This window comes from Brachionichthys hirsutus, unplaced genomic scaffold (genome assembly GCF_040956055.1).
Source record: "Brachionichthys hirsutus isolate HB-005 unplaced genomic scaffold, CSIRO-AGI_Bhir_v1 contig_1421, whole genome shotgun sequence".
NCBI lineage: Eukaryota > Metazoa > Chordata > Actinopteri > Lophiiformes > Brachionichthyidae > Brachionichthys > Brachionichthys hirsutus.
Genome location: NW_027180334.1, coordinates 242,603 through 255,091, shown reverse-complemented (window position 1 = coordinate 255,091; position 12,489 = coordinate 242,603). Strand labels below are relative to the sequence as shown.

General features: G+C 40.7%; 1 protein-coding gene across 1 annotated transcript in view; it reads left to right on the top strand.

Moving 5' to 3' along the window:
- LOC137913549 (cadherin-13-like) overlaps positions 1–12,489 on the top strand; it is a 126,559-nt gene that overhangs the window by 86,438 nt on the left and 27,632 nt on the right. The window contains exons 9-11 of the mRNA XM_068757193.1: positions 209–349; positions 10,776–10,958; positions 11,045–11,298. Coding sequence (XP_068613294.1) covers positions 209–349; positions 10,776–10,958; positions 11,045–11,298 — 578 coding nt within the window. The remainder of the gene's footprint in view (positions 1–208; positions 350–10,775; positions 10,959–11,044; positions 11,299–12,489) is intronic.

Genomic DNA, 12,489 nt, shown 5'->3' with positions numbered 1-12,489 from the left:
ATGGCTAATCATTCGTTGAATAATGAATTTTCCCACATATCATGTTGAATATCTTCTCTAATATTTGTAGAGTTTCCTACTTACCCTCACACTTATTCTCCCTTTTTGACTCTCTGCTTATCTATGAGTCCTTCAGATACAAATGCTAATCGATCTTGAGTTTTTATTGTTAACTATGTTGATGTTTTTTTTGTTTTGTTTTTCCTAGACGCTGCCAACTACAACATACGAGTTGGAGATTGTGGCGAAGGACATGTCAGGAAGTGAGGTGGGCCTTACAGGAACAGCCACGGCTACCATTACCATCACAGACAAGAATGACCATGCCCCTGAGTTCACACATCCACTGGTGAGAAACACTCCTCTCTTTTTATTTGCCCTTGTCACACTACGGTCACAAAAGCTTCCAGCCATCCATCCATCCATTCATCTATTTTCTTGCAGATGAGACAACCTCAATCGTCTCTTCTACAGCCGCTTAATTGCCTTGCATGTCACATGTGTCGCATGTGTCGCTGGGCCACACACATGCACTATTGACAATTTAGAATAATCAATTCACCTAAATTGCATGTTTTTGGAGGTGGGAAGAAACTGGAGAACGCGGAGAAAACCATGCAGACACGGGGAGAACATAGAAATGCCGCACAGATAGGAATTAAACCTGCTACCTTATTTCTGTCCTGAGATTATTGGCGTCATCGTGCCATGTCTGTCTGATTGCGTTCCGCACATTCACACTCTCCCTTGTTCCCTCTCCCTCGTTCAAATTGCCAAAAATGTTTTTGTGTGTGCTAAAAACATCGCCTCACGGTTTACCATACTAGCGAGACAGAAATAACGGATGCTGTCCTGCAGCATCTGTTTGCTATTTTGACCAAAGACTGGCACAGATATTTCATACAAGTGTTTGGGAACTGCGTTAACTTGTGGAAAAAGAGTATAATATGTCTCCTTTAATACTTACATATGGAGGAGGAAAAACACAAACATGTTTTGCAGGTACCGCGCTTTGCCTTTGTAGGGTAAGATAGTAGCTAAGGCTCACATGGGGACTGCTTGACAAGTGGACTCGTACTCATATCAGCCCCAAAAGGTAACAGCACTGTCATGAAACTAACCTTTAATTAAAAAGAGTCACCTGAACCATGCTCAGTTGCCCTGACACATTCTCACATCAACACATTTCATGTGTGTTTTGACTCCTTCGAAGACTTATCCAGCTCAGAATGACCTTAAACGTTCATATAAAAAGAAATATGTCTGTCTTTGCCAGCTAAAGGTAAAGCTCAATAAATAACTAGCACGCATGTGTGTGTGTGTGTGTGTGTGTGCGTGTTTGAGGAAGGAATATATATCAGATGTAGTTGCATTCCAGTGTAGTTTCGCGATATGGTCAGAAAGGTAAGATAAGGGAATCTCTGAGAAGCAGAGGGAGTCGACATGCTGTGTTCCAATCAAGATTTTAGTCGTGGTCAGCAAGGTCTTGAGGCATAATTGTAAATCAAACATACTGAACCAGTGCCTTCAAGTCATGCTATAAAATAAAATATGCATGTCTGATTTTTTTTCTCCCCACATCATTCCTTCACTCTTTTGTACTTGAGAAAATAGATAAATATGAATCAGAACCAAAAAAGGCCCTCCCTTTTCCAACGGTGCCTTCAGGTGTGATTGTAACACTGAGCTGCGTCGCTGTTAATGAAAACGCCTTCAACCCGTGTCAGGTTTTGAAAAGGCGTCATGCCTCACCCTAACCAAACCTACCCTCACAGCCCTTCCATGATGCATTGCGGTGTCAAGGCATCTTGTGAGAAGCGCAACTTAAGATTGCAAAATGTTACAGCTCAGAGGGCTCGGGAAGGCCGCGCAGAGTGCACCATGTCCGTGTCCCAGTTAATGCTCTCATTTCTCACTGTGAAGAGATCCATTTAACGGCGTGGAGAAATGGAGCTTTTAAAAAACAAGTGTTTGAAGGCACTAAGCTCCCTGTATAAATCCTCTTCGCCCGACCCTCCCTGACCGATCTCAGCTTGTCCATGAATCATGTGTGACCTCTCAGGCTGCCATCGTATTGGGAACGTATCGGTATGTGTGTATCAGTCCTGGTATTGTCAACAGCAGTTCTCGAGTGTCAACTGTTTAAATTATTTAACTAAAAGTTCCCAAAATCCCATCTACCAAAATACTCTGAATCTGTACGGACTCCTGCAAATTCGTCTCTCGTTCGCAAAACTTGAATGACGTCCGGCTCGTTCGTGTGGACCGACAAGGAGGCAGAATTGCTCCTAAACGTAGTTTTGGAATATTAAGTCAACATGTAAGCAATAAGCGATAAGCTGTTTCTTAATTTAAGGTGAGAAATGCCAGATGTTGTCGACTTGGGTGTCGTATCCATTGCTCTACCATTATTTTATCTGACTGGTACTAGTATTATACTTTCTAAGTATAGCTTATATATTATAAGTTTAAAAGTGTAGTAAAACTTTGCCCCAAAGGATGCAAGAATATGTGACATAAAATACAACCAAACTTAGCCGACTATGTGCAGGCTGTTGCATGTACTCAGGAACTATCGGAGAAAATAGGATGCAAAAAGAAACAAACCATATTTCAAGGGAAAGTACAAAATGTGTTGTCATTCAGAACAAAAAGAAAGGAGACACTCGTAGGGATCAGAGGTCGTGGTTGGAGCGTAGTCCAAATAGAAAGCCGCAGGCACAGGAGAGGAATTGTGGTCGGCTAAAAACTCATCAGAAGAGGTTGCAAAAAGGATATGAAACATCAACCAAACTTCAGAGAAAGTTGTGAGTTTGGCAACACAGGAGGTCTATTTTAACATAACTGGACATCTTACAAAAACATTTGTATAATTGGACACCAAAATGGAGTCCAGTCCAAGGTCAGGGCTGAAAAACTTAATTTCTTCTTTTTGGTAATTGCGACTGGGATTTTTAGGAATGATATAATACGTTTAATAATGATAGTAGAACATTTATGCTGCTTCCTATATTTGAAAGCTGCTTTACATGAAGATTTAGGTGATGTTAAATGAAAAAAGATATTTCTGTTAAATAATGCCCATATGTCCTAAGTGAGAGCTCCAGAAATATGAATATATAGACGATGCTTCAAGCCTTTCATAAATGATGCAAGGATTACCATTGCAGCAGTCCAAAAATGCGGTATTCCCGTGCTGCATTTTCCATTAGTTATGTTTAAGGAAGAATGATTCACTGTTATCGCTCCCCCTTTTATAAAATCAAAAATGGATGTATTCTGTAAGACATTTATCTCATTCCGCCTCTGCAGAATCATCCCTTGTTAATTGTTATGGTGAAGGTCTAATCCAGTTTTAATGAGAAAAGGAACCGTGAAAAAAATGAACAATGGTCAATGGTTTTATATCCCTCCCAATCACTTTTATGGATTACATCTGAGTTGTGTGCTTTCTACTTTTGCTCACACTGCTGCTGTTGATATGGTTAAACTTTGTACAAATTGATTGATATCACAGCAGACACCGGCGCCGACCTTTCGCCCTTCTTGTCTCTTTACTTCTGTTACCTCACAGTTCCTTGCTCGCCAATACCGTGATCCACCTTTCACTTTCTCCCCCCCGCACCCAGACTCACTGTCTCATGTCCTGCTCTCATGTCTGCTAATTCCACACAATGTCTGACTGGACCAATTTGCTCTGCTCCTCATAACAAGACCATGATGGACCTTTATCACTCCTAACACTCAAACCCTCTGACAGCCAGTCTGGGTTTTCTTTTTTTTCCACACTCAATTTCACAAATTCTCTGTGCCTGTCTTTCTGTCTGCTGCCCCTCTTCCTCTCTATTTTCTCACACTCTGATGTCCAGCAGAATACGCTCACCTGCAATCCATCTGCCCAGTGATAAAGACATTAGCTGTGATGGGTGTAGGATCAGCGCATGGCAGCAGGGCCCTGTCAGTGCTGGTCTGTCTTGGGGGGGATGGCTACCAGGTGTCAGAGATTAGCCCAGGATTTACATGATTGCTTCGGTGGCTCCGAGATACGCTCTCGGTGCTAACCCTGGGTTATGCTGTGGTTGAGTCGGCCAGAAGTCCCTTTCGCAAAGAGGAAGGGATGGGAGAGGATTTCTGCACTGTGTTTTAGATTAGAAAGGTGTGATGACGGATTAAAGTCCATGTGTGAATGTGTGCAAGGGTGCATGTGCAAACAGATTGAGGTTAAAGTAAGTTGTGAAGAGACAGAGTGTTTCTTTGAAACTTTTGCAATTTGAAATGAAATGCTCCTCATCATTTCTTCTTTTTCTTGAGATAAGGAACATTTTAGAGTATAAATAATGAATTGTTCAAATGTGTATCATACACATTAGATCATATTTGCAGCTACGTTTCACTCTGCATTTGCTAAGCTATTTAAATCATCCAGTATTTAACGTGTGTCTGTATAAGAGTAATGATTGTATTGTATCATGACAAAAGAGCAAGCTGAATTAACAAAGTGGCCCATGAAAGGTATTATTGGGTAATTTAATTCAAATGTGGTGAACACCGTAATGCATCTTGTCGTCGTCGTCCACCCCCCCCCCCCCCCCCCCCCCCACACACACACACACACACACACATATGTAGTAGTTGCAGGTTCCACTTTTGAAATCCATTCCTTGATGGGTCAGAACTGTTTTGTCGGCAAAATGGGCCTGACACAATATTAGGCAGCTATATTGCAATGGCTGATGGAGTTTTTACAGTTTTGTTAGAGTTGTTATTCCTGTCATTGCCATTACTGTATCGTTTTGTCACCCATTAGTCCCTCCTCCTTGTGGGGACTCACATTGAGGCAATTTTCTGGATGAACCTTGACCTAATAGACTGTAAGACAAGCTTCCATTTGCATTAAGTGGGCTAATGTGTCCTTGCCCATTGCAGAGTATAAATTTACATCCCATTGCTTATGAGTGCAGAAAATAAGTAATGGACTTAGTAATAATAAATAACACACAGTATATTTTTTATTTATTTAATCGTCATTCTTGCACACATGAATATCTGCGCCAATAACAATTGACATACAGCACCACAAAAACCTGGGTGTCATTTCCCTGTTGTAGCACTTCATGTTTGGCTCTCTGGAACAAACACAATTAGCGGTGATTGGCGGCTGGGCTCCCAGCTAGTGGCCGTGCCCTTATTGCTGCTCTGGTATCTCCTCGCCCGTTGTGCCACCGTACGTAATTGGGCTTGCACATATCTCTCCCTAGCTTACAAAACTGAAGGAAGGATAGAAAAAGCAAAACAGACAACAGTGTACTTGACACTGCAAATGTAAAATGAATCTTCTCAATTAGGGATGGTATAACTGGCAAGTAAACAAATGTGTGTATAGGGTCAAACTGTTGTGATGAACAGTTCTCGTCTGTATGACATATTCCATGGTGGGCAGTTTAGCAGTCTGGTAGTCGCATAACTTTAGCTGAAATGCAGCAGCAAATACAGTCAAATTATTGTTTTATTTTAGGACAGTTGCAAAATGCTTGGAGGCAGAGCTTCAGTCTGACAAGTTGAGAGCGATAATGCACCAACTGTAGCACTTGAATGGCCGCCAGTGTGTTTGAGGCACATTGTTAATTCGGCATGTGCCTCTGCATTCCTTGAGGATTGTTATGTGTTTTTCTTAAAATCGCTGCATTGACAAATTTGAGGGCTGTCATCTTTTTCTAAAGGTAGAAAAGCGGCTTTGCTGAATGTCAGATTCATCGAAAATCTATCTTTGGAAACAAATTTAATAAAGGCACAGGTAAGCTCATTAGCTCTCCAGGCACACGTTCCGAAGGCAGGATTAAAGATGGGGAAGGGTAAAAAGGGAAATGGGGGGGGGGGGGGCAGAGAGAGGTAAACACACAGACACAGAGACACACTGTATAAAATTGTGATCGTGTGGGAAGATGAGCCATCATGTGCACTTGGTTTCATTTCAGCTTTATGCTGGTACAATAAAAATGTTTTTTACAGATTTGCACTCCGTCTGCTCGTTGTTCTGCTGGGACGTAAGCAGATAAACGACAGACGAGCAGGCTCTTGAAAATGTATGATTTCCGCTTAAGAGATTTCTTTTCCACCTTTACCTCCGTGATGTCTATCTCAGTACTTTATTATTATGAGAGAGCCTCAACAATGAGATGTTATGTTCAAGGTGTCACATCAGTGCTAGATTTGTGCATGTGGTGTCAGATTGTTATCCACTCACAATAGACAGATTACTCTCTCTCTCTAGAAACCCTCTTGGGATGATAGAAAACATTTCAATGAGAAAGATTCTCTGAAATACCTGCGTGGTAGGTTCTGTCTTGTCTTGACGCTGAAATGGAGAGAAATAATCCAAATAATCTTGTTTAAGGAGGTTAAATGTGATGCTTCCTGTTATGTATGTTAGTTTTTCAGAGAAGAACTTTTCAGAAGCGACGTATCACAAAGTGCTTTCCATTAGAACAAATGAACAGCTGCTAAACTGTCTGTCTGGCTGCCTGTCATCACGGCACCGACTGTCATCTGTATTTATGACCCGCTCTGACAGGCATCCAGGAATAAAATACATTGATCTGAACAATCTCAATCTGTCTCTGTTTGGCTGTTACTGACTCATTTTGTCTATCAGTTTTTACTTTGTCTTTATCTTTCCATATTAAGTCCCTACCTCTGCTCACACCAGTTAAGGTTTTTGTCACGGGTTTGTACCGACCAAACAACGCCAGCTGGCAAAGAAAGACAAATTAAAAGCCTGTATAAGAAATAGGCAATTTCCATTATTAGTGCTAATGAGGCATAGAGCATATAGAGTTGCCCTGTAAAGCTGACAGATGTGCATACTCTTCCAAGGCCGAACTTCTCTTTCCTGGGCCCTTTGCCAAGATTCCAGGCTTCCTTTGCATCTCCATCTGCTGGGAATAAGATATACAGAACATTGATGAAAGTCTTGAGCCATGTTGAACATTGTTGACAATAGTGAGATAAAGGTTTTGGAATTTTGTTGTGTTTTCACAAATCGACCAGCTGTTTTGTTTTGATTTGCTGATGTTAGCCAACCAAGGTGCTATTGGAGGAAGATAGTCTGAAAGATAACCACTTTAGCACATTTAGCATCGTCACAGTGCTCCTGTGTGGATGCCATTGTGATTGGACGATGACAAATGACGGGCCCAGTCGTAGACTGTGTTCTCACGTTGTGTCTTACATGTTTCAAGATAAATATAGTTATTTGCATTTTCATTTGTTTTTGGTTGTTGTTGATTTTTGATATGTTATTTTTGTTATGTATTGTACGGTGTCCTTGAGTGCCAAGAAAGGCGCCTTTAAATACAATTTTTTATTATTATTATTATTATTTATCATTAAATTACATTATTTTTTGTATCACCGATTCCTCATTCGTCTCATAAATGACGCCACTAATACTGTGAAGTTAATTGATATCCAGTTGCGCTAAATGAATCAAGCAAACTATGCATTCTGTTCTATCCCAGATAATTACTTTGAAACCAGCCTTCATCACAATTTATTTTAGCATTATTATAATGTAGATTTTTTTTTTTACTTTGATCTCAATTCCAATGTTAATTTGTTTTTAAATAGTCAATGTTAGTGTGATGATATTTGACAGATGCATCTATCATGTCATGTCCATCATTTTAGTTTAGCCTGTTAGCTGCTAATATATGTTAAAGCAAAAGCTCCACCAAAGCAACAGTTTCCACAACAATGTCGTCATTAGATAAATGGTTATTGAAGAAAAAGGGCTCAGCTCATTAACTAGATAACCTGTTGTCTAACTGAATCAGTAAAGCTGTAATTTGATCTTAGTTCAAGTAACATTATTATTTGTCATGACAGTAATTCATTTCTATATCATTGCATCAACATCGGAGCGTGTATGAAGTCGAGTGATCACACCCAAGCTCATCAGTGCCTTTAAAAAAACATACACACACACGTTACTAAAATTACTGTTGAGTTCATCTTTTCTTACCTTCAATCTTATCTTGACTAATTTTGACTCAAAAAACTGGGAACCGTTTTTATTGGCAGGATGACATCACCTTTATATTTATGGGAGAGATCACTGGAACATAAAAATAGATGGGAAGCAGAAAATCAATGGCCGTGAATATTATACTGCTTGTAAGCTTAAATGTCTGGCCACCACCAACTCCATCCATCCACCCACCCACCTACGGACCTGCGTGTGAAAAGACAAACATTAAATTAACTGCTGTAATTATACAGGAAACACACACACCAACACACCCCTGGATTAAAGCAAACCTTAAGGCGGCTCTTTTTCTTCTGTCTTTTGGTATCTCTCCCTTCTATGTAATTTCAGGCTAGCTCTGCCTCCTAGTTAGTCATTTCCTTTTAGTCTTTCAGGTTACTGGTTGCTTTGCGCTCTAGGTGGAATTGGGGCCTTATCAGCGGCGGGGCAGGAGCCCAGTGGCCACACATCACACACACAATACATCATTTCCTCCGACTGCATGACTGCCCTGCATAAATAAACCAATCTGACCGGTGCTGTCTATGTCAATACTGTATTAATGTGTATGTGTGTGTGTGTGTGTAAAGAAATTAGAAATGAGAGCTTGCAAGTGTTGCATTTAAGCCTTATCTATATTTTGAAGTGTCGAAGTGGGTGATGAGCATGGAAATAGGAATGCCGGAGGCATGCATTGCTTTCTGATCACAGTGCTCGTTTCTTTGAGCATGCAGTGAGCTCATCTAGGTAGAGTTAGTGGAATGATTTCCATGGCTATACTAAAGCTGAGACAATTGCTTTCTACATTTAATTTCAAGGACAGCCCATTTATTTACAAATGAGTGCTGGACCTTACCCGTGTCCCATGATTCTTCTGCACAGGTTAATTGGACGGAAGGACCGGCCATGTTGATCTGAACAGAAATAAAGCTTCCTTCTTTCGACACTTGCTTTAAATTCATAAAAATAGTTTGCTTGGTGCAGTAATGTGTGTCAGAAATATGTTTTGTCTTTTTCTCATTCCTTAAAAACAAGGTGTCTCCTACTAAGCTGTTTGCTTGTTGACTGCAGGCTTTTGGTTTCTACATTGCACTTGTTTCAAATTGGACCCAGATTGATTTTCAAACTGGATGCGATGTCACAACGCAGGCTCGTGGCACTGTCTCTTAAAAATCAGATTTCCAATAAGCACAGAAAAATATTTCACTTTCAGCAGTTGGGCCTGTGCACGGTTCAAACGTATCCATCCATCCAGCAAGCAGAACAACATATTTCTGAGTGGGAGGGGGCTTTGAAGAACACTACGTTCCTGTCCTGTTTCCCCGACTGACTATGAATGGTTCAGAGTGTTTTTAACAAGCTATGGACAAATGGGGGAAAAAAAGGGAGAAAAGAAAGGACAGAGTAGAAATCAATGCTTGACTCTCTTTAGATAAATGCATGGAGCCGAGCAGCGTACGGTGGTAAAAGGATAATCTGTGAAGTAACAATACCGTGGGCAGACAGGAGGCACAGTCATCAAGGCTGGACCCGCACTATCCTTAAACAGAGTGTTCTGTGTCTAAAAGATTACACTATAAGCTCTGACACCATAATGGTCCTGACACAGAGACAAACACACACACAGTCAGACTCGCAGAAATGCTGCAGCTTCTGCGGGGGTAGCCTTCCTCACAATGCAGTCTTCTGTGGGAGCCTTACAGGATGCATTGGACAGATAACGTTTGCTCTGTTTATTCCTGCATTTGTATGTTTAAGAGTCCTTCTTCAAACATTATATTTATTCAAATGCTTTCCTTGGATTTAACCGATTTAACTCTTAACTATTGCAATTTTTCCACGGTAAACACATTTTTAAGAGGAGGATGGTATCTCTGAAGTTTATTTTGAAGAAATTAAAGTTATACAGTATTTACAATGAGTTTCCCACAAAATGCATCATGTTTTGTCTTGGTGTCTAACAATGTGCCTTTCCCACCTCACAATACATCTGCAAAGTCATTTTTACCCCCCCAATTAATTAAACTCTCCATTGTTTGGATCCATATTTGCTTGCTTGCAGTCTTCCTCATTGTCTTTGATTGGTGCAATATACTGTTATGCTTCTTTGTGTTTTGCAATTTCCAACAGTACAGTTAGAATGTTTCATTGCCCAAATGCTCATGCACATACACACAGCTAACAAACCCATTTGTAAAAAAATATTGTTGATCCTGTCTCATTAGTAGCCATAAAATCTACGAGGTGCATGATGTGGAGTCAAGCTGGAGGTGAAATAACTTTTTCCACAGCTTGTGCATTGTGCCTTTATTAACTTCCCTAACAAAGACCATGAACAGTGTGCATGCGTGTGTGTTTGCATGTACGACGCCTATAGCTGTGTTCAGTCTGGGATTAACTTCTTAGATTTTAAGCTTTCCACACTGCTTTATCCTCTTGTCTCTTCACAAACATTTTCATGCAGATTCAGAATAAGAACAAGTTTTTGACTCCACTTTGACACATTATCAACTCGTGCCTTTGCCCTTGTTCACTTGGGACTTGGAGTGCAATTTGTGCTTCCTCGAAGATTCACTTCAGATTCCGTCTGAGCATGCCATTAAAGTTATCAGCTCCTGATAGAGTCCTCATCTCTCCCATCCTTTCTGTGTTATGTCTGACCAGTCTCATTTGCACATTATAGTCCACACGTGGGTATTTTCAGTCGGTTCTTATCGCTCATTCGTGGTTAATTGTCTGTTTGTCTCTTCAGTTTGAGGCATATGTGAATGAGGGCTCGACAGGTGTAGTGGTCAACCTGACAGTGGATGACAGAGATGACCCAGCAACGGGAGCAGGGAGAGCTATCTATTCCATAATTTTCGGAGACGCCGCTCAGAGCTTTGAGATCCACACCAACCCAGATAATAACGAGGGGATGCTCTCCGTCATCAAGGTAAAACATCTGCCTTTAACTGTGCAGTCTGCAGTAGGTAATATAAACACTTTCCAATTACCTGCCCAATCATTTTCCCTTTTCAGCCCCTGGACTACGAGGCCACAGTCTTTCACACACTACTCATCAAAGTAGAGAACGAGGATCCTCTGGTTTTTGATGTTGGCTATGGCCCCAGCTCCACAGCCACTGTCCATGTGACTGTCCTGGACATCAACGAGGGCCCTGTCTTCTCCCCCGACCCCCTGGCAGTCAACAAGATGGAGAATATACCCGTGGGCAGCTTTGTGGCCTCTCTCAATGCAACAGATCCAGACATCTTGCAGATCCAGGGCATCAGGTAAGGACCTCGAAGAAAAATCAAGTGGAAAAAGTAGAGCTGCAAAACTGCAGCTGTCCAGAGAATAATAAAATGAGAGAAAGAAAGGTAGCTTGTGGCACAGTATAATTTGTAATAAGGTTTCTTTTTCATACCAGGGATCATTCTCACTTCTTATCTTCTCTCATCCGTCCATTTTGTTCTAACACGTCACACGTCCTCAAATCTGGCACCAATAATTTCTTGGCCTGTTTTCTCAATCTGCTTTATTTGTCTTCATTCTGTCAGATGAAATATATTACCCGGACATCACACATTTTATTGTCACATATTAAGCTATTCACCCCATTGAAGTGAAATGTCAGCAAGGGACTTGCTGATTAATTTTAACTCAACAGCAGAAAAGCCCGCTCTTAAATATTTCCATCAACTTTGCACCAAGGCTGTTGGATTCACAGTGTGCCACAATAAAAATTATTCATTTTTGTGCCAGAATAATCCCATAATTTACTGCATTTTATTTTACAAGATGGAAAACTCATTATTGCGTTTATTGGCTTTCAGGCCTAATTTATAGTCTTAATTTGGATTTAGCTTTTTCTGCTCCCTTGGAGTTATATGTCATGTAAAAATGGTGTTAAGTAAACACATGGGGATAATAATGACTCGAAGAAATAAAACTCACCAGATCGTGACTGAACTGCTTAAAATTATTGATGCTGCTTTATGTGCTGTAAAGTGCCATCCCTGTGTCACATGCTCCATAACGGGGAGCCTTGCCACTGAATGATGTGTCAAGTCGAGACCTATGCCCATAAAGGTCTCATCAGTAGCGGCTGGCGATCGACATTCAGCTCGCCAGACCGTATACGGTAACTGTCAAGATATGTGACGGGACAAAACTGGACTGAATATAAATGTTGCTGTGTTGGCAGTTGTGTTGGCAGTTGCCAATACATTGCTCAGTAAAATGTCACGACTCTATGGAAACTGGAAAAAATAGATTTTAGTTTTCATAAGTTTCCAGTATTTTTATATGGTGAAATGTTTGTTTATTTTGTTGCCGTGTCGGGGTTTTTTTTCAACCTTGACAGCCGTTATATCCTGATTCAGTGATTGGAACTTCCTTTAATATCAATCCTTGTGCCACAAAAGCAAACATAAATGTGAGAAACATTTTGAAAGAACAAATTATGAGCATAGATTGAACTT